Source organism: Gopherus flavomarginatus, chromosome 17 (assembly GCF_025201925.1).
Source record: "Gopherus flavomarginatus isolate rGopFla2 chromosome 17, rGopFla2.mat.asm, whole genome shotgun sequence".
Classification (NCBI taxonomy): domain Eukaryota; kingdom Metazoa; phylum Chordata; order Testudines; family Testudinidae; genus Gopherus; species Gopherus flavomarginatus.
In genome coordinates, this window is record NC_066633.1 from 18,965,504 (window position 1) to 18,988,180 (window position 22,677).

A 22,677-nucleotide genomic window follows, 5' to 3' on the forward strand; every position below is an offset into this window, starting at 1 on the left:
ATCAAGAGGCATGGAGAGAGCTATGAAATGGAGCAGAAGGGAGCTAGTGGCCCAGTATATGCACCTCCTCATCTCTCTAGAGCATCCCATTGCAACTGGATGTGGCACTGCAGGGGACTTTGCCTCTTGCACTCCCTCAGGGGGCCACTTCCTCAGCCGCAGGGGCCCAGCCCAGGTGGTTTCATCTCTGGACTGCCTCACTGGGGCTTTTGCACTGGGGCGGCAAGCTGTGGGGGGCACCCTGTTGGTCGCCGTGAGGGCAGCAGTCAGGCTGCCTTCGGCGGCTTGCCTGCAGGAGATCCGCCAGTCCCATGGCTTCGGTGGCAAATCGGCTGCGGGTACGCCGAAGACACAGGACCAGCAGACCTCCCACAGGCAAGCCGCCGAATCCGCGTTACTGGCGGACCTCTCGCAGGTGCACCGCCGAAAGCCGCCTGACTGCCGTGCTTGGGGCGGCAAAATACATAGAGCCACCTCTGCTCAGCCCCCTTGGCCAAGCCCCACAATAGTTGAATCCCCTTCTGGGGTTCAGCTCTAAGCAAAAAGGCCCTTTGCCCTTCCTGAGCTAGACTCTAGACAAAGGGTCTTTCGCCTCCCCAGGGCTCAGCTTCAACTCCTCCCCTAGGCTCTTCCCTGCTGGGAGTCCACGTACCACTGAAACTAGCTTTCCATCCTCATGGGCTTCCATCTTATTCCCTGGTCCTCATGGGCCCTTGCTCAGGACTCCTCTCCCTTTAGGGTTGCGGACTGTCTAATCAAACAAACCATCTGCCCCCTGCTCCACCCCTTTCCCAAGGCCCCAACCCATCTCCGAGGCTCCATCTCCCTTCCCTCTGTTGCTCCCTTTCCCCCACTTTCACTCACTTTCACCAGGCTGGGGCAGGGGGTTGCAGTGTGGGAGGGGGTGTGGGCTTTGGGCTGGAGAGTTCAGAGTGTGGGAGGGGCTCCAGGGGCAGAAGGTTGGGGTGCAGAAGGGGGTGCAAGGTGAAAGTTCTGGGAGAGGGTTCAAGGCTAGAGTAAGGGATTGGGGTGTAGGTACTGGGAGGCAATTTGCCTGCAGGAGCGGGCTCAGGGCTGGGCGTTGGGTTGCAGGCTCTGGCCAGGTGCGCTTACCTTGGGCAGCTCCTAGGCAGCGGTACAGCAGGGCTAAGGTGGGCTCCCTGCCTGCCCTGGCCACGCACTGCTCCTAGAAGTGGCCAAAACATCCCCGTGGCCCCTGTGGGGGCAGAGGTCTCCGCGCGCTGCCCGCACTCCAAGCACCAACCCCGCAGCACCCGCCTGCTGGGAACGGCAGCCAATGGGAACTGCAAGGGTGGAGCGGGCCTTAGCCCTGCTGCACCACCGCACTTTTAGCAACCTAAAAAATCTCCCGGTTTGGCTTCAGTAGCCTCCGGGAGATCGAGCCTGATTCCAGGAGATTCCCGACGAAACCAGGAGGGATTGGTAACCCTGTCTCCCCTCTAGGGCCTTACCACAGAAGCTCTGCTTTCTGCCCACAGTCCATCTCAACTACTGGCCCTTCCCTTCAACAGGGACCTTTCCTGATCTCCTCTCTCCTGGGTCTCCCCCTTTCTACCTGAGCTCCCTCTGCTCCTTAGCCAGCCTTGCTCCTCCTCCTCTGGCCAGGAGGCAATCACCCCCCAGGTGAGGAGCATAACTAATTAGGGTCTCTCCCTTGCCTTACAGGTGGTGGGGATTAAGTCCAACACTCTCCCCTGGAAAGAGAAGGAATGAGAAGCTGCATTATTCTTCTCCAGGCATGGGAAGTTTGCATTTAACAGCTACGTTTTCGTTTCAATGTAACACAACACGGCAACAAGAGCCTGCCACAAGCTGCGGCCAGCTGCTGTCTGTTCTGAAACCTGCCTTCCCATTGGGGAGGATGCCTTCAGTGTAGCAAGAAGCGGGGTGTGGCCGCAGAGACCAACAACAGCTATTCTGCACGGAAACCATTTCTATATTATTAGAAAAACAGCCCCATGTTCACCATAGCAATTCACTTTAATGACATACAATTTTTGAGCCAAAATCTGCTCTCTAATATCCGCATAGACACTTAGTGTTTAAGGCCTGAAGGGACCGTTACGATCACCTCGTCTGACCTCCTGCATCACACAGGCCAGAGAATCCACCCAGTAATTTCTGCACAAAGCCCATAATTTCCTCGAGCTGCAGCATGTCTTTTAGCACCATAGCCAGTCTTGCTCTAAAGAGGTCAAGTATTGGAGCCTGCATCTCACTGCAACTCACACTGCCACCACTGACGACTTTCCTTGTGTACCTGATGGCAACATTTGGCCTTTCATATGTATAAATAAGCTCATTAGGACTAGGAGTTGCTGTAGGAGACCAGACCAGTGCTCCAGCATCATGGCTCTGACAGTGGCCAGTAGCAGCTGTTTCAGAGGAAAGGTAAAGACACCCCATAGAGAAGAGTTATGGAGTAACTACCTTGTTTTTTCCTAACCCCCATGATTAACAGCCCTGAAGCAGGAGAGTTTACAGCCTTTCTAAAAAAAAAAATGTTTCCTCTCTAACGTAACTGTGGATATTTTCTTGGTTCATGTAAGTGTCCAGTCCTTTTTTGGATCCACGTTGGCCCCAGTTATTTCTTGTGGCAATGAGTTCCGCAGGTTAATTATGCATCACATAAGTTTACACGGCAAATGAGCACGTGTCTTTGCACATTCCCTGTTCTTGCATTATGAAAGGAGAAGTTGGAACACAATTTATATTCTGTATGAATCCTTATTTTCTATACCTCCACCATGTCCCATGCTAAACGGGCCCGGTCTTTTCAGTCTCTCTTCATATGGACGTTTCTCTGGCCCACTCATTTCAGTCTCTCTTCATATGGACGTTTCTCTGGCCCACAGTTTAAGGGTGCTTGGTTCTGGAATTTTGGTTTCAGCCCAGCAATAAGAGCATGCTCAGAGCCTTTCCCCATCCACTTTGATCAGCAATGGGTTTTTAAGCAGAACCTCCTTCCTGCCCCAACACTAGCCAGCTGTTGAATCCAAGGTGGCCTAACCAGACTGGCAGGATAAGTGTATAAACTTAAAATCAAATCTTCAATATTCCTCCATAGAAATACCAGAGCAAATTAGATCCTTCCATTCAATTATTGAAAGCCAACAGGCGGTGCTTTGCCTGACTGGCTGGTTGCAAGAGAATGGAGAGAAAGCCTTCTGTTCATTGCCTGCTACTGATTGAGATAATGCTGAAACATCAGGGAGGAAGGAGATTTTTTTTTTTAAATAAGGGATTAAACCAACCAGCTCATTTGCAGGAATCACAAAGGGCTTTTCAAATATCCCAGCTCTTTATATGCCTGACATGTCACCTGGGGGGAACAGGAGCTATTTCGACTTGGGACCGACTAGGATTCCTGTTGATCCATTGTTTTCACACTGCAGAAGTGGAGTTTCCAAGACTTCACATTTGGCCCAGCCCAGAATGAGCTTAAGGGAACCGTGCACGGTCCCATTCATTCTACTGTCCACTATATTAAAGACATTTTGCCTTTATGCAGTGGCTTTCTACCGGAGATCTCAAACATCAAAGGGCAAAAAAAAAAATCACACCTTCCTGTGTAAGCAGACAGACACACGAGGGCCAGAGTTAATACCACCAAGCCCTTATATGACACTTTTCATCTGGAGCTCTCAAAAGGCGTTATAAAGGAGGCCAGTGCCATTATTCCCATTTTATAGATGGGAAAACTGAGGCACAGAGAGGGGACATGACCTGCCTAAGGTCAGTCAGCAGGCCAGTGGCAGAGTCAGGAACAGAACCAAGGTCTCCTGAGTCCCAATCCAGTGTGCTGTCTACCAGATTGCACTAACAATGTTGCCATGACATTGCAGATTAACAGTTTAATCATCTGAGAGCCAGGGGAGTATTTCCTGGCTCTTGGGATACGTACGTGACGGCCCAACGGCACTCTACCACTACCCTGTCTCCCAGAAGCCCTGGGCTGCTCGGTCCAGCCTGGATCAACCTCCCTTCCCCCTCTCAAGTTGCAGTTATTGACACTTTGGAATGAATGAAGTGGAAGTCACTTTTCCCTACATCCTGATTCTCCTTGGCACATCATAGAACCACAGGGTCAGAAGAGGCCACAAGGGTCATCTAGTCTAACCCCCTGACACGCTGCAGGATTTGTTGTCTAACCGTCCAAGGCAGGTGGCTATCCAGCCTCTTTTTTTAAAAACTTCAGTGAAGGAGCTTCCATGACTTCCCGAGGCAATTTGTTCCATTGTCCTTCTGTTCTTACAGTTAGGAAGTTTTTCCTGAGATTTAATCTGATCTCCTGTGCTGTAGTTTGAACCAATTGCCACTTGTCCTGCCCTCTGTGGCAGGAGAGAACAACTTTTCTCCATCTTTTTTATGGCAGCCCCTCAAGTATTTGAAGAGCGCTTTCATGTCTCCCCTTAAACCAGCAGCATATTATGGCCTAGGCCGACGAGGCCTAGGTTTACGGTGGCAAGGGGCAGCAAATTTATGGGCAGGACTTCACTACCTGCCAGATCGGCTGGTAGCGATCATTCTATCGAGGATGAGACTTGATAAATTGATCCCCAAATGCACTCGTCAACTCCGGAACTCCAGCTCACGAGAGGTGGAAGCAGAGTCAACGGGGGAGAGGCAGCGGTTGACGCGCCGCCGTCCTCAAGGCCAGGTAAGTCGACCTAAGACACGCCGACTGCTGAAGTTGAGTCTCTTAGGTCGACCCTGCCCCCTTGCTTCTCCCTCCTCCTTCCCAGCGCTTGTCCCATGAAACAGAGGGGAACACGGCACACTAGGGGAAGAGGTAGGACTGGGGTGGGGATTTGGGGAAGGGATCCAATAGGGGCAGGGAGGGGGCAGAGTTGTGGCAGGGACTTTGGGGAAGGGGTTGGAATAGGGGCAGAGAAAGGATGGAGTGGGGGCGGGGCCAGAGGCAGGGGGGCAGCAATTATTTCAGGGCCTAGGGGAGACAAAATCATTAATCCACCACTGCCTTAATCTCCTCTTTTCCAAACTAAACATATCCAGTTCCTTCAGCCTTTGTTTATATGATATGCATCCCACCCCTTTGATCATCTTTGTCATTCGCCTCCAGATCCTTTCCAGTTTCTCTACATCCTTTCTACACAGCTGTGACCAAAACTGGACACAATCCTCCAGTGGAGGCCTAACCAGCACCAAGCAGAGCAGTGCTGTCACCTCCTGTAACTTGCATGCTATGCCTCTGTTAATTTGCTTTTTTTGCAACAGCATCGTATTGCTGATTCATATTGAGGTCGTGACCCACCACAACTCCCAGATCTTTCTCAGCAGTGCTGCTGCCAAGCCATCATCTCCCTTCAGAAAATCTTGATGAACTCCATGTCCCCAAAGCACCAAAAACCCTTGAGGATCAGCCCTGGTCCTAAATATTAAAATCCCATGTTCTCAAAAGTGGCCTCTAACTCTAAAGCTGCCAGGCTGTAGATACCTGGGAGGCTGATTTTCTGAGGGGCTGATTACCCACAGCTCCCACCCACTTCAACGGGAGCTGTAGGCATATTCTCAGCACCACTAGTGGTCAGGCCCTTAGGTGCCTAAAGCTGGGTATTCTGAAACTGAGGCACCCAAAATCAGAGGCTGCTTTTGAAAACTTGGGCCTAAGTGACTTGGTCATGGCCAAAGTGTGTGTCAGTGTCTGAAGAGAACACAGGAGTCCTCAGTCCCACACTTCAGCGCTAATCATTAGACAACACCCTCCTCTCTTGTAGTAATCTTCACTCTAGAGCATCGTGGTTTGAACACTGGCCTGCTAAACCCAGGGTTGTGAGTTCAATCCTTGAGGGGGCCACTTAGGGATCTGGGGCAAAAAAAAAAAAAAATAGTTGAGGATTGGTCCTGCTTTGAGTAGGGGGTTGGACTAGGTGACCTCCTGAGGGCCCTTCCAACCCCGATATTCTATGATAAGGTCATGTAAATTGGCCCTTTTATTCTTCTTTGCTCTCTGAATCACTAGCACTGCTTACACTAGCAGTGCTAGTAGATTCATTCATGGATTCAGACATTACAAGGCGTGAAGGGACCGTTGCAATTAGCTGGTCCAACTTCCTGTGTAACACAGGCCAGAGACCTGCACCAAAATAATTCTTGCAGCAGATCTTTTAGAAAAACATCCAGAATCCACCATGACACTTGGTAAATTGTTCTAACGGTTTGCTGCCCTCAATGCTTTATTTCCAGTCTGAATTTGTCTAGCTTCAGCTTCGAGCCATTGGGACGTTATGCCTGTTTCTGCTAGCCCGAGGCGTGAATTATCGGATATTTGTTCCCCATGCAGGTACTTATAAACAGTAATCAAACCCCTTAACCTCCCCTTTGTTATGCTAAATTGATTGAGCTCCTTGTGTCCATCACTCTGAGGGCTTGTTCTCCAATCCTATAATCATTCTCATGACTCTTCTCTGAACCCTCTCCAAATTTATCAACATCCTTCTAGAATTATGGAAACCAGAAGTGGACACAGTATTCCAGCAACTGTTATGCCTGTGCCCAGTACAGAGGTGAAATAACCTCTCTGATCTTACTCCACATTCTCCTGTTTATGCATCAAAGGATTACATTAGCCTTATGGTCATGCCAGAAACTCATGCTGATTATCCACCATAACCCACAAATCTTTTCCCCCAGAATAGAGTCCCTCATCCAATAAGTATGGCCTAGGTTGTTTGTTCCTAGATGTATATTTTTACATTTCACCATATTAACTTACATACATTTGCTTGGGACCAGTTTAACAACTGATTCAGATGGCTCAGTATTACTGACCCGTCCTCTTCATTATTTACCACTGCTACAATTTTTGTGTCATCTGCAAACTTCAGCGATCATTTTATGTTTTCTTCCAGGCCATTAATAAAAATGCTAAATAGTATATGGCCCAGAACTAGTGCCTGCAGGACTCTACTAGAAACACCCCCATTCAGTGATGATTCCCATTTACAATTACATGTTGAGATCTATCAGTTAGCCAGCATTTTAATATGTGCCATGTTAATTTTATAACTTTCTAGTTTTTAATCAAAATGTCGTGTGATACCAAGTCAAAGTCTAATATATTACACCGACATTATCACCTTTATCAACCAAACTTGTGATCTCATCAACAAAAAGTATCCAGTTAGTTTGACAGGATCTGTTTTCAATAAACCCATCTTGATTGGCATTACTGTACAATACTCTCCTTTAATTCTTGATTAATCAAGTCCCATATCAAACTTTTCATTATTTAGCACGGGCTCGATGACAGACTAACGGGACAGTAATTACCCGCATTATCTCATTTACCCTTTTTAAATATTGGCACCATATTAGCTTAGTTCCAGGCTTCTGGAACTTCTCTGGTGTTCCAAGACTTGTTGAAAATCAACATGAATGGTCCGGTGAGCTCCTCAGTGAACTCTTTTAAAACTCCTGGATGCAAGTTATCCAGACCTGCTTATTTAAAAGCATCTGACTTTAGTAGCTGCTGTTTTACATTCTTCTGAGATACCAGTGGAATGGAAAGCACGTTATCGTATATGACATGACATCCTTTGCTTTTTTTCCTCAAATACAGAACAGAAATATTTCTTGAACACTTCTGCCTTTTCTGCATATTCATTGCTGATAATTCTAATGGACCAATACTGTCAGCAGGATTCTTTTTGTCCCTAATATACTTAAACTCCTTCTTATTGTCCTTAACTCTGCTTGCTGAGCCGCGCAGGCTCTCCCCACCCCCATGTCCCAATCCCTCACCGGGAGGTGGCAACGGGAGTCCTAGCTGTCAGTCACCCAACCTCCACATGCCCAGGAGCTGACAGCCTGAGCTGTGAGCCCAGCAGGGGGCTCAATTTCACAGCAGGGAGCCTACCAGCAGTGAAACTGACATTTTTGTCAGGTTCACGGCTGCTATTATTCCACATTTGGTCTTCGGCTCTGTCTGTCTGTCAGCCCCAGAGCTGGGGGCTCCAGCTGCGAGCCCTTCACAGCTGTCAGCACCCTACACTCTGGCTCTCAGTGCCCCACAATGCCCCGCTTCAGTCAGTGCAAGTGCTCCTGGTGAGGACAGAAACTACCAGCAGAAAGAGGGTCATGTGGACACCAACAGCCAATTTAATTACTGCTGTGGCTATAGGTTGACCTAACTTAAATTGACCTAATTTTGTAGTGTAGACAAGCCCTAAGTTACCATTAATTTTTCATTTGGTGATCAATTCCTCTTTATCTGTGAAGACAAGGCCTAATAGAATTCCTTCCATGTTGGATGCAACATTCTGAGTTACTGGTTTCAGAGTAGCAGCCGTGTTAGTCTGTATCCACAAAAAGAACAGGAGTACTTGTGGCACCTCAGAGACTAACAAATTTATTTGAGCATACGCTTTCATGGGCTACAGCCCACTTCATGGGATGCATAGACTGGAACATACAGCAAGAAGATATTTATACATACAGAGAACATGAAAAGGTGGAAGTAGCCATACTGACTGCAAGAGGCCAATCAGATTCCAAAACAGACTCCAGAGAGAGACTGAACTTGAATTAATATGCAAATTAGATACAATTAACTTAGGTTTGAACAGAGACTGGGAATGGTTGGGCCATTACACTAAATGACTATTTCCCCATGTTAAGTTCTCCTCACACCTTCTATGGGTCATCTCGATTACCACTTCAAATGTTTTTTTTCCCTCCTGCTGCTGATTGCTCATCTCAATTGATGGGCCTCTTACAGTTGGTATGGCTACTTCCACCTTTTCATGTTCTCTCTATGTATAAATATCTTCTTGCTGTATGTTCCAGTCTGTGCATCCCATGAAGTGGGTTGTAGCCCATGAAAGCTTACGCTCAAATAAATTTGTTAAGTCTCTAAGGTGCCACAAGTCCTCCTGCTCTTTTTTCACTCCGAGTTAGTTACCTATGTAGCACATTCTGCCCCAGAGAGCAGCAACTGTCAGCTGACCAGATTCTTCCACCAGGGCAGGCAATAGCTCCTTTGCATCCCTAGGGGACAGACACCTGCATTTATGGAACCATCACAGCTTAGGGACAGACCACAGCAAACCTCCCCACCACACCAAGCCCCCATTGTCTTGACATTCTTCAGCTAATTGACTCGGTAGAGATGACATTCTGTTGTTACCAGCCTCCCTTTTAATGCCATGAAATGTGTAACACTGCTGCCTAGATTAATGATCCCGGCCTGCGTTACCAGCTCAGATAATGATCCTATTGCAATGGGGAAACATGCCTTCCATTCAATAGCTCGTGGATTTTTTTTTTCCCCCTCTTCTGCAGGCAGCCCACTGCAGGGTCTGTGGGCAAAGGAGGAGGAAGCTCTCCAGTAATGTCACAGCAATAAGCATGGGGGATTGTGTTTCTTTTTTGCTAACAGAAAAAGCTGCAGAGAAGTTAACAGGCACAAAACATGGAAATCGGCAGGAGATGGAAATCTGAAAAATGCTGCTGTCATGTTTCCTCACTCTCTCTGGAGAAAAGTCATTTGTCACAGACCTCCTCCTTCTTGCTCGTTGTTGCATAAGGCCCATTATTTATCTATTCACAGCTCAGGTAGTCAGCTCTCTAGTATTTGCTGCCAATAAAACAAACCAAAAGCACCTTAAATTCATTAGCTAATTCCCTTCAGAGACTTTCACGTGAAACTCGCACCTTGCTGCAATAGGGGGAAGGAGGAGGAGCGGGCAGAAACTCCAGGCTTAGAACGTCTGACAAAAGAAAGGCTTAAAAACTTCTTGTGTCATGACATGGATGAGTTCAAACAAAAGCACCTGCATGGCACCCCACTGACTTCAATGGAGCTGCACAGTTTAGACTGCAGGATTGATGCCTAGGATGTCTCAGGTCAGGCATGCTCTGTGTTCCCCAAGAAGCTCTTTGGAGTTCACTCTTCCTTCCCCTTCTCAAGGCAGACAGATCCCCAACTGGTGTAAATTGGTGTCAGACCACTGAAGTCAATGGAGCTACCCTATGGCTCTGTCTACACCTGGAGCTGGGGAGGGCATGGATCCCAGCTTGTGTAGACACGCTAGTGCTGGCTCTTGTTGAGTTTGTGCGCTAAAAATAGCAGCGTAGCCACAACAGTGTGGACAACCACAGCATAGGCTAAGTACGTGCCCATGGGCCTGGGTGGATGTGACTGTGGGGACTAGGCCGTGCTGCCGCTCACCACTGCCCGTGCTACTGTGACCACACCACTATTGTGAGTATGCACCCCCAATGAGAATGTATCTATGAACTGGGAATCACAGCACCAGCTCCGCATGTAGATGTAGCCTACGTGCACCCAGCACAGCAGGGCCCTGACCTGGTTGGCTCGTAGGCATTGCCATAATACACATGTTAAGCCCTACACCAGTTTGCACCAGCAGAGGTCCTGGCCTGGCCCACAAGATGGGCATCAGGTCTGGAGACTAAAAGAAACTTGGTCACCCAGCACAGATTCTCTCTGTGGCTTTATTCCTGAGCCTCGCTGTGCACAGGGTTCAGGAAAGGCTCACCTTGACTCACAATGCAGCCATATGGGACAACCCATCTCTCCGGCTGCCTTCTCAAGTCCCTAACAAAATCCCAGACTCCACACACTTAACATCTGTGCACAGCAGGGGGCAGGAAAGCTAGAGAGACATCAGTATGATTTGTATTATGGTAGTGCCAAGAGATGCCAGCAGAGAGCTGGGCACTGGCTGCTCCTAGGAACTGCCAATCAAAATACACAAGACAGAGAAAGGGTGGGAGGGGAAATCGAAGCACAGAGATGTGAAGTAATTGGCCTAGCTGGGATCGGAACACAGGTGGCCTGACTCCTAGTCTAATGCCCTCTCACTGAACCACACCGCCTCTCAAGTCTTCTTGGATTCACATCAATAAACTTGGAAGGGGCTCAGATACCATGGTGATGGACACAATCCAAGCCCCTTAGAGCTAGTGTGACCAGATAGCAAGTGTAAAAAATCGGGACGGGGTGGGAGGTAATAGGTGCCTATATAAGAAAAAGCCCCCAAAATCGAGACATTTGGTCACCCTACTTAGAGTTAGCTCCTGAAGGTGGAGTTCTGCCTCCACAGAGGCCCTTCTCGCCAATTACCAAGCAGCTGGTTCTTGGTGGGTTCTCTCTGATTGATTTATTTATTATTGGGGCCTTTGGTCTCTCGCCCTGCTTCGTTATTCCTTCCAGACACCAGTGAGACATCTCAGCAGGGAGTTAACGCCGCATTCCCTGGAAATCACATAGACCCTATTCACCCTGTCACATTCCTTATTTGATTTCATTTCGCAAGGTACCACTAGCTCTTCTGCACCAGCAAGTCACCATCCATCATGAAAGCACAAAAGAAATTGAAAAGAGGGATCAAATTGACTAATTCTATATAGGCTTTGCTCTTAGTGTGACTCAAGCACAACATTAATAGCAGTCAGCCATAGCCCATCGCCACCCGTACAATGCAGTGATACAAAGAGGCTTTCTTCTTTCCTTCAACAAATTACCAAGATTAAAGCCTGCTCCTGTGAAAGTATCCATTTCCACTGATGCTTGTGCTCAGCTTTGCCTTCTGCTGAAGATATGGAAAGGGTTAAATACATACAAAGCACAGACAAACCTACATTTCCCCTCTTCTGGTCCCTTTGCCCCTAAAGCACTTCAAGTATGAGGTTCATTACACAAATCCAGGGAGCATGTTTTCAAAAGCAGCCTCTGACATTGCACCCAACAGTTTCTTTAAATTTACTTCTTTGTGCACACACAAATGCCGATTGCCTGGGCAACTGCACTCAGACACGCAAATCCAAGCTTTTCACATGCATAAAGACATAGGCATGAAAACTGTAGGCACAATTATAAGAGCCAGGTTGATATCCCATTAAAGGCGTGACACCATGAGCTCCGTGCCATGGGAATAATCCACAAAAATACACCCTAAATTATAGTAAGACTCTAGGAAAAAGTGGGTAAAAGATATTAAAGGTGTGAAAGTCTCCTATGTGAATGATCTTTTTCATACCTATCTCCATCGCTATGTATATTACATACCAAAACTAGATGAATAAAAACATTATGGTTGAAAAGTCAAGTACTCATAATTTAGAAAGCATCAGACTTAACATTGCCTGCGCTACTTTAATTTGCCCTGTCCTGTATGTATGCATTCGGATCGTCTTTAGCCCTGCTCTGGGATTCAATCAAGGTTCTGTAGTGAAAAAGGCTGTTGTCTGTAGGACCTTGGCCTCATCTGCTGCAGAAGTTGGAAGGTGTGTCATGAATGAGGCAGAGAACTGCAGGCAAGTTATTTAAACCAAACTTTTCACAAATGGTCACAAATAGTGTGTTCCTCGTTTTCTAGGTGCTTAACTGATTAATAGGAATTGAGCATCTAAAATCCAGCAAGCAGTTTTGAAAGTCCCAACCTACACGTCTGCCTCAAGAAATTCACTTTTCATTTTTTTACCAACCACTGTGCAAGTACTCTTCATCCTCATGTCAAACAAACATTTGCGAAACCGGGGCAAGGTATTTCCATCTCTGGCTGCATGATCAGAGCTCCACCGGACACTGCTGTGCATTCCCCTTTTGATAATTTGTGTACCTTTGTTGGTGTCACTAAGCATAACCCTAAGTAACTCGGGAGGGTGGAAGGCCACAAGGGTATGGAGCCTTCCTGGTTTTAGGCCTCAGCAAACAAGAGTCCCTCCATGTGTGAACTTTAATCGACCTAAAAGGCCAGGTGTAACAGCCGTTATCAGTTGCAACAGTTCTAACTGGTCTAAAGCAGAAATAATGAGGCCTGTGCACCTTTAGCAGAAGGACAAGATAACTTGCAGAAGGAAAACTTACTAACGAGCTGCCGCGGCCAAGAATACTTAATGCACCTGCGCTTACGTAACTGCTACAGGGGGAGGAAGGAGGAGGAGGAGGAGGGGGGAAGAAAGAGAAAAAAAAACTTAAAAAAAGGGAAAAGCCGCTTGTGTAGGGGTGCTGGATCTGAGGCACGCTAAGTCTCCCAGCACCACTTTGAGATCTCAAATAAACTTTGCTTGCTTCTCCACCCTGGTGTGTGTTCATTGGCGCCAAGCACTCCGGGCACAAACCACTGTTGCTTGCCTCGGGCACCCTCTGTGCCTGCAACACCTTCTTCCTAATAACTGTCAGACGTGGTAACTCTTAAAAGAATTGGTTTTTGGACCCTAAATCAAACTAGGAAGCTATGTATTTAACCTCCTCTTGCTTTCTGCTGCTTATTTGATACTTGCTGCTTGCCCAGCACTTAGACAAAAAAAGTACAGTGTTCTGGGACTTGATATCACTGAGGTACAGAAGCTGCTGCTTTTCACACCCTGCTACAAAAGTAGTATATCAAACTGGTGACATAATTAAGACAATTCTGGTAACTAGTCAGGTCCACATCGAGGACAAATCAGGCTGTTACTATGTGCAGAAAGAATTACTTTCCCAACTACTGTTGGGTTTACTAGTTCCACTAGAGCGATGCTTCCTTGGAAGCAGAGACTGAAACAGCTCCGCCAGAACATACCACCCGACATTTGTCAGTCTGTTTTCCCACCCGGTGTGAGAGTACCGCTCCTTCTGCTGCATGGAATGCTCAAGCAGACACAATCCAGTTTCCCTCCATTGGCTATAGACTCTTATGCAAAATTGCTCTGTTGACATTTTACAGTGAATGCAACAATGTTTCCCGTTAATACTTGCAGCTTAAAGTGGGAGAAAGCTCTGATGCTAGTGCACAAGTGTGACTGTATGGCAGGCTACAGCTGGTTCTTAACTGCAAGGAACAGCAACAGGTTCACACGGCACGTTCCTTCTATAGAGTAGAGGGAGTTTATCATGTCTACCTCATTAAGGACCTGTTTCAGAGCCTACTGATGTCAACTGGAATCTTTCCACTGACTTCAGTTGTCTCTGGATCCAGCCCTAATCCAAAGGAACATTACACCAAGCCTCTGGGAATGACATTGATGCACCACACAAGGTGGTTAGCTCCAGTCCCCAAAACATTGGGAACTGCCATTACAGGACACATTGCAGGTGCACAGGTGGATCTAAGGTTGTGCAGGGCCTATTCTCTGGTGCTAATAGTTAACAAGCTCCTCTGGTTCTGGTCCACTTATTCAGGTGCGTTTTGTTTGGGATTTTTTTGTTAACAGTTACTACGTGAAAGAAATGTCATTGGAATTAAAACACCAATAAAAATATGCAAGTCAAATAACAGCAGCTATTAAATACTTGTGGCTCCTTCTAATATAGCAACAGACATCACAACAATGCAACTGTCCTTGGCACTTGTCTGAAACCCCAGGAGTTTAAAACAAACAAACAAAAATCCAAGGGAAAGAAAATCTTCTGAAGAGCAGAAATCTGTTTGTTTCCCTTGCCTTTATTAACAACAAATTGGCAGACTTTCCTGAAAGCAAATGAGAAGGAGACACCGCAGCACTTTTGTGGTAAGACATTGACTGAGTGCTTTCTGGAATGATAAAACAAGTCATTGTAGGCCACAATCTATTAGCCTCCAGTTTAGTTCAATAGGATATTGATCCTGGCTGCAGATACCAGAAATGTGATTTATTTTCTAATTAACAAGTTCTAATGTCTAATTTTGACAGACAAAATGTCTATCATTGCTGGCAGCCACAACATCATCATCAAAAATGTTCCAGGATTTGGGCTTTGGCGTGGGGGAAAAGAGGCCGAGAAAGGGATAAGGCAGTTTGCAGAATATCTGTTGAGACAGGTGATCAGCTCATGTTCAAATTCACACAAAGGATGGGTTTGATAAAAGCACAGCACAAACTAGCCCTCTCCCTATGGAAACAGCTAATGAGAGCAAATCTGCTTTTTGCTTTTCTGGGTTTAAGCTGAAAGCTGAAAATGAGATCAGGTTTTCCGGTGTTCATCATTTATCTTTACAAAGAACACATGATTAACAGAGGTGCTCTGTGTGTGTGTAATTTTCTGTATCACATCATATGTTTTCACAATCTCACAAACCTGAGAAATCAAAATCCATATCTATTTAAAATTAATTTGAAGGCGAGCTTTGTTCTGTGCTTGCACTCTGAACACAGTCTACCTTTTTATCTTTGCAATGAGAGGGGTTTGGAATGACCAAGGGGTTATCTGGTTTGACAGATGTGCACTTTCCATATAAGAGGAATTAATCCATCTCACAAAGTATCAGTACGTATGGCAAGAAGAAAATAACGTGGCAACGACAGAGTTTGCCATATTAGTGTAGCAAGAGTAATATACTGTAGCACACATTCTATAAATATGTGAAATGCTGCATCAGCTGCAGATTTACTACTGTAGGTCATTTTTATTATTTTCTGATATACACACACACACGCGCCCCAGCACAAGCATTTTTAAATAAACTGATTTGCTATCACCTTTCATAGAAAAGAAAAATTCAAGTTGAATTAATGTCATCAACGAGCAAAATCTTCCCTGAAGAAATAATTAGGTTTGTTATTGGTAAACATTCTTCCTCAGTGACCTTTCTTTAAAGTCCTCTTACGGGGATGCCATAATAATCTCTCTCTCTCTAACAAAATGGCTTTGCTTAAAGCTTCTTATGTATATGGGTTATTGGAGAAAAAATGAGTAGGTAAATAAAGATATCTGAGCTAGCCAGTGATCCCCAAACAACCATAAATTCTTGCCTTTTAGCCTAGAAAATGTGGAGCAAGAACAGTAAGCTAAGAAGAACCTATTAATCTAGGAAATTGACCAGAGTACAAGTCTTCATAGAAAAATTAATTTAATATCCTGTGTGATGTTGCAGATCTTTCAACACCACTTCTGCCCCTAAGTTCCTTCTTTTCATTACTGGTCTTTCAAACTCAGGCCCCAATTTAGGAAGGTATGGACACTACATACCTAACTTTAAACACATGGGCAATCCCATTGATTGCAATGCATGAAGTTAAGCATGCATGTAAGTACCGTGCCAAAGAATCAGGGCCATAAGTTGTAATATTTACAGGTGATATGAATTTCTTCAGTGTAGATGGCTGCTATACTTGATGTCACTTAGTTTACATTGTCTTCCCTGCACTGCTTGCCTGTTGGGAAGTCCATGTACAAGACAACTTCAATACAACCCAGCTAGTGCCACCACTGGAAACCAGAAGCCTTGACATTAACAGGATTGTACTTCAAAGGATTATACATGTTTGAAGAGGACAACAGGATTCCTTATTACAGCTGTCTAATCAAACTGGTAATCCACAATTATATTCAGAGATCAAACAGCTCTGCAAGTACTTGCCATAGAAATTATAGCAATAAAATGCCCGTGTCGAGCCTACAGCATTACACTTTCATTTATGATTCCACAGGCATGGCATGCGCCAGGAGTATTCCACACCCTGGAGCTAAATCCTGAGCAACTCAGTCACAATCAGGAAGCATTTAACACGGTGTGTTCTGATTGTGTGTTCAGGTCTTTAAAAAAATGTAAATCAAAAAACCTGCCTGTATAAACTGAAACATGGCCCCTATTCAGAGAAGCCTCTGGATTCAAGAAAGTCCTTGTACACTTAACTTTAAGCACATGCATAAGTACTTTTAGAGTCAGACTTAAGCATATGCTTAAATGCTTTGTGGAATAAGGGTGAATTTAAACATGTGCTTAAGGGCTTTCCAGAACTGAGGTCTGTTTCTCCTTTCTTTACAAGGGTACAATGAGAAATAGGATGTGGAACATCCTATAATCATCAACGCCTGTAGCAACTGCACTAATTCAGGTTTCATCCTGGTCCCCTCTAACAAATTCCTAGAATATGAGCCTGATTCTCCTTTGGGGCTCCAGTGAAGATGCTCTTGATTTACACCAGCATCAGGAGAATTAAAGCGTACACATTTCTTTTCTTCCTAATGCATAAACAATTCCCTTCAACATCTTGACAGTCACATCACATGGTACATTGAACAACAGAATTACAGTCGGAATGCATCTATATATATAATGGAGTGCTGCTAGGAAAGTGTGTGTGTGTGTATATATATATATATATATATATATAATGGAGTGCTGCTAGGAAAGTGTGTGTGTGTGTGTATATATATATATATATGTATATACACACACACACACACACACACACGCATGCACTTTAACAGCACTCCATTCCATATCACATGCCAGGATTCGGACATCAGAGAATGTATATTCCCCAGGAGAATATACTCACGGTGCCAGAGAGAGGTATGAAAAACAAGTAGATATTAACACGTAATGGACTGATTCCGCAGTCTTCTATAGGCAAAACTCCCACTGAAATCAATCAGGTGTTTGCCTGTATAAAGACTGTATGATCAGCTCCTCAACTTCAAAACCTCAACATCTATTTTGGACTTTAAGGGTACAGTTCATCAATCACTATGGATTCACAAGACCTCTTTAAATAAAGTTAATTTTCTAATCTCTCGCTGGCTAAACGCACTGTGGCAAAGTACATAATTGTAAACTTATAACCTACAGCACAGGAACAACGTGTGTTCAGCAGAGGTGCAACATACCAAGCCCAACAGATGTTTTCCAGCTAGACATGTGCATTACACATTTCAGGAAGCGCAAACAGAATTTTTAACTGTACAGCTTTTGAGAATGCTCAGCCTCTTTCTATTATTCCTTTAAAAGCCACTATTTTGTAATGGTTCAGCTTCATCTGTGGTGAAACTCCATGAAGTCTGAGGGAGTTGCAGCTGTTTTAAAGACAAACTTTCACCCATCATCTTTGTCAGTGTTTCCTTTTGAAATCACTCCACCATTTCAGAGGAGGGTTTATTGTAACTAGAGTTTCAGTGCCTATTGCTAATTAGAACCTGGAAAAATAGGTCTCTCAGAGCATCTGGGCAAGAACGGATTCTAACAAGTCTTCAAAACTTCTTTTTAGTTCAGTTCAAACAATACTTCAAAACCAGCTCATTCAGCACAAAAGCTATCTTAAAGACAGTAAGTTCAGCAATGCACAACTTTACTACAGTGCATATTTCAAATTCTTCACGGATCCAAAGTTAAAAAACAATATGAAACAAAGCAGCCTTTGTCCCTTAGCAAACTTGAAGCAATGGTAACAGTCACCTACCCTGTGAGGACAACGACAAAATCCATCACGTTCCAGCCGTTTCGGAGATAAGAGCCTTTGTGAAAAACAAACCCCAGAGCGATGATTTTTATACCAGCTTCAAAACAAAATATTCCAATAAAGTACGGCTCAGTATCATCCTGAAAGGAAGGGAAAAAATTGGAGATGTCAGAGAGAGAGAGACATTTCTGTGTTTGCCTCAACTTCTGTACAACTAAAAATAACGTAGTCAGTGTTGAAGTTTCTTGCTTAAGTGGAAACCCATATATATTTATGTTACCAGACCTAAGGACATAGTAGTAAAAAAAACAAAACAAACAAAAAAAACCCTATTCCATGAACATTTTTTTACATTAAAAAATAAATTGTGATTCAACGTTTGCGAATCTCATTTTCTTTTGCCATGAATATCTGAGCCTTCAAACTTCAGTTGCCCAAGTAGCCATGAAAAGGGAATTTTAAGATCAAATATTCACCAAGCACAACATTTCAAATTTGAGGATTAATTGTACACTGCAAAGTTCTTCCCATGTTGGTGACTTACAAACACCATGCAGTCGGGGACCAGAAACAAAAGCATCTGACACACAGGCAATCAGAGCAGCATGGACTGCAAATATTGGGAACATATTATTTGCAATTGATCTGCAAACTGAAAATTAGTTGATGGAGAAATAAGTTGAATCATGGAATAATTTGAGAATGTTATGACCTGATCATGGACAATTCATTTTAATAAATGTAAGGCAAAATTCAACCAAGATTACTCTTTGTGAATGAATTGTTTAGCTTCATTTGATTTATAAATGCCTCCCCACTTCTTGTACAATGATCCATCCCTCCCTCATCCTCCTCCAAAATCATTTCTTCTGTCAATTCTTCTTTCAGTAACTTTCTCTTCCAATGTGTCTCCACAGCTACCCTTATCTGAATTGTTGTCCCACATGTAGTTTTGTTTAAGTTTGTGAAACAAACTTAACTGTGATTAACTTTATCACAATTTAGGCAGAATTCCCATTCACTTCCCTTGGAGTTTTGCCTACTTAAGGACAATGGGACTGGGTTCTTAGGCCCCTCACCCCTGCAATGCGCTTTCCTGGACTCACGTGGAGTTCACTGAATGATCAGAACTTTACACTGTCAGCTCATTGGGAGAAGGGGCCATGTTTTGCTCAGCACCGTAGACATTTGTGGCACTGCAATATTAGATCAATTATTTAAAGTAAAAAATAAGTATCAGAAAATTATCTTTGGTGCCAAAGAGGAATGGCTGTGGCTGGCATTCATGTATAAGCTGGAGATAACAAAGGCAAAGACATTAGGTACAATTTTCAAAAGCACCTAATGACACGTCTATACTGCAAACAAAATCCCCCACAGAAGCTAGTCTCAGAGCCTGAGTCTACAGACTCGGAATCCTAGTACGGCACTAAAACAGCCATATAGACCTTCCTGCTTTGGGCTGTGAAGCCTGGCAAGGAGGTTGGTCTCAGAGAAAAGCTCCAGCCCCAGCGGGAACATCTACACTGCTCTTTTTCACCTGTAGCATGAACCCCTGAACTCCCATCTGTAGACCTGGGTTCTGAAACTTGCTGCTGTAAGGTTGTTTTTTCCAATGTACACACCTTCATTGATTTATCAGCCTATGCCTAGTTTTCAAAAAGGACAGATATTTAGGAGCCTAAGACCCATTGACTCTGAGTGGACTGTAGGCTAGCTTCATCCCTGGTGTATTGCCATTTAAATGAATACAATTCCAGTGGGGATGAAATTTGGCCCTGTATTTTTGGGCAGGAATAGCAGCAGTTTTGACTCACACAAGTTAAGAGATAAGGAAGTGATTTTGATACAAGAATTTGTTTTGCAAGCATCAAAACTCTTGCTCAGCTCTCAAACCCAGCACATGTGCACATGCTCAGACTTTCCAAACAGGGTATACAATAAACAGCCAAAGTCTCACCAGTGCAGGAAGTCAGGAGCCACTCCCCTCCCAAACAGGTACATACACATCCTGCAAAAGCAGCATGAACATACATCCACATTCACACCGAGGATTAAGTGGGGAAAGTACTGTCATGGATGGATATAAACTGTTCAGGAAGGACAAGTGGAGCAGGAAAAGTGGGAAAGTTGCATTGTATGTAAGAGAGGAGTATGACCGCTCAGAGCTCCGGTATGAAACTGCAGAAAAACCTGAGAGTCTCTGGATTAAGTTTAGAAGTGTGAGCAACAAGAGTGATGTCATGGTGGGAGTCTGCTATAGACCACCAGACCAGGGGGATGAGGTGGACGAGGCTTTCTTCTGGCAACTAGCAGAAGTTACTAGATCACAGGCCCTGGTTCTCATGGGGGAGTTCAATCACCCTGCTCTCCCAGCAGATATCAATATAGCGGTGCACAGACAATTCAGCAGCAAAGAATCCTGTGGCACCTTATAGACTAACAGACGTTTTGGAGCATGAGCTTTCGTAGGTGAATACCCACTTCTTCAGATGCATGTGGTGGAAATATCCAGGGGCAGGTATATATATGCTAGCAAGCAAGCTAGAGATAACGAGGTCAGTTCAATCAGGGAGGATGAGGCCCTGTTCTAGCAGTTGAGGTATGAAAACCAAGAGAGGAGAAACTGGTTCTGTAGTTGGCAAGCCATTCACAGTCTTTGTTCAATCCTGAGCTGTTGGTGTCAAATTTGCAGATGACTCGCCTTATCACCTAGTACTCACTATTCTGAATTTATAAGAGCCTGTATCGGGGAGATTGGAGAGAAACCTGGTTGCACGTCTGGTCACTCTCAGAACCCAGACAATTTCCTGGTGCAAGAAAGGAGAACAGAATACAGACCCTGGACTTCAGAAAAGCAGACTGACTCCCTCAGGGAGCTGATGGGCAGGATCCCCTGGGACAACAACATGATGGAGAAAGGAGTCCAGGAGAGCTGGCCGTATTTTAAAGAATCCTTATTGAGGTTGCAGGAACAAACCCTCCCAATGTGTAGAAAGAATAGTAAATATGGTAGGCGACCAACTTGGCTTAACAGTGAAATTCTTGCTGATCTTAAACACAAAAAAAGAAGCTTACAAGAAGAGGAAGCTTGGACAAATGACCAGGGAGGAGTATAAAAATATTGCTCAGGCATGCAGGAGGGAAATCAGGAAGGCCAAATCACAAATGGAGTTGCAGCTAGCAAGAGATGTTAAGAGTAACAAGAAGGGTTTCCACGGGTATGTTAGCAACAAGAAGAAGGTCAAGGAAAGTGTGGGCCCCTTACTGAGTGGGGGAGGCAACCTAGTGACAGAGGATGTGGAAAAAGTTAATGTACTCAATGCTTTTTTTGCCTCTGTCTTCACAAACAAGGTCAGCTCCCAGACTGCTGCACTGGGCAGCACAGCATGGGGAGGAGGTGACCAGCCCTCTGTGGAGAAAGAAGTGGTTCGGGACTATTTAGAAAAACTGGATGAGCACAAGTCCATGGGGCCGGATGCACTGCATCCGAGGGTGCTAAAGGAGTTGGCAGATGTGATTGCAGAGCCATTGGCCATTATCTTTGAAAACTCATGGTGAATGAGGGAGGTCCTGAATGACTGGAAAAAGGCTAATGTAGTGTCCATCTTTAAAAAAAGGAAGAAGGAGGATCCAAGGAACTACAGGCCAGTCAGCCTCACCTCAGTCCCTGGAAAAAATATGAAGCAGGTCCTCAAGGAATCAATTCTGAAGCACTTAGAGGAGAGGAAAGTGATCAGGAACAGTCAGCAATTGGATTCACCAAGGACAAGTCATGCCTGACTAACCTAAATGCCTTCAGTGAGGAGATAATTGGCTCTGTGGATGAGGGGAAAGCAGTGGATGTGTTATTCCTTGACTTTAGCAAAGCTTTTGATACGGTCTTCCACAGTATTCTTGCCAGCAAGCAGGGCACATCGAATTGCCACCGTGGACAGCGGGGGCAGTCCGTGTGCCATTAGGGCGGCATGCGCATTTCTGCAGCGGTGGCAAATCGGCAGCAGCTTCTGTCTTAGCTGGAAGACAGAAGCTGCGCTGCCGCGGACAGCTGAACATAGAAGCTGCCGCCGAAATGCCGCCGCTGCGGAAATGCGCAAACCACCGTAATGGCACACAGACTGGCCCCGCCGTCCGTGGCGGCAATTCGGCATGCTGCTTGGGGGCAAAAACACACAGACTACCACCCCTTGCAGATTGCCGCCCCAAGCACCTGCTTGGAATGCTGGTGTCTGGAGCCAGTCCTGCTGGCAAGTTAAAGAAGTATAGGCTGGATGAATGGACGATAAGGTAATCAGAAAGCTGGCTAGATCATCAGGCTCAATGGGTAGTGATCAATGGATCCATGTCTAGTTGGCAGCCAGTATCAAGCAGAGTGCCCCAAGGGTCAGTCCTGGGGCTGGTTTTGTTCAATATCTTCATTAATGACCTGGCGGATGGCGTGGATTGCACTCTCAGCAAGTTTTCGGATGACACTAAACTGGGAGGAGTGGTAGATACGCTGGAGGGTAGGGATAGGATACAGAG

The 22,677-nt window shown here is 45.2% G+C and overlaps 1 protein-coding gene across 11 annotated transcripts in view; it reads right to left on the minus strand.

The window, feature by feature from the left end:
• The window catches only part of CACNA1B (calcium voltage-gated channel subunit alpha1 B), a 530,102-nt gene that overhangs the window by 496,268 nt on the left and 11,157 nt on the right, over positions 1-22,677 (minus strand). For all 11 annotated transcript variants that reach the window (XM_050926295.1, XM_050926292.1, XM_050926289.1 and 8 more), the window contains exon 3: positions 18,154-18,293. In XM_050926295.1, coding sequence (XP_050782252.1) covers positions 18,154-18,293 — 140 coding nt within the window. The remainder of the gene's footprint in view (positions 1-18,153; positions 18,294-22,677) is intronic.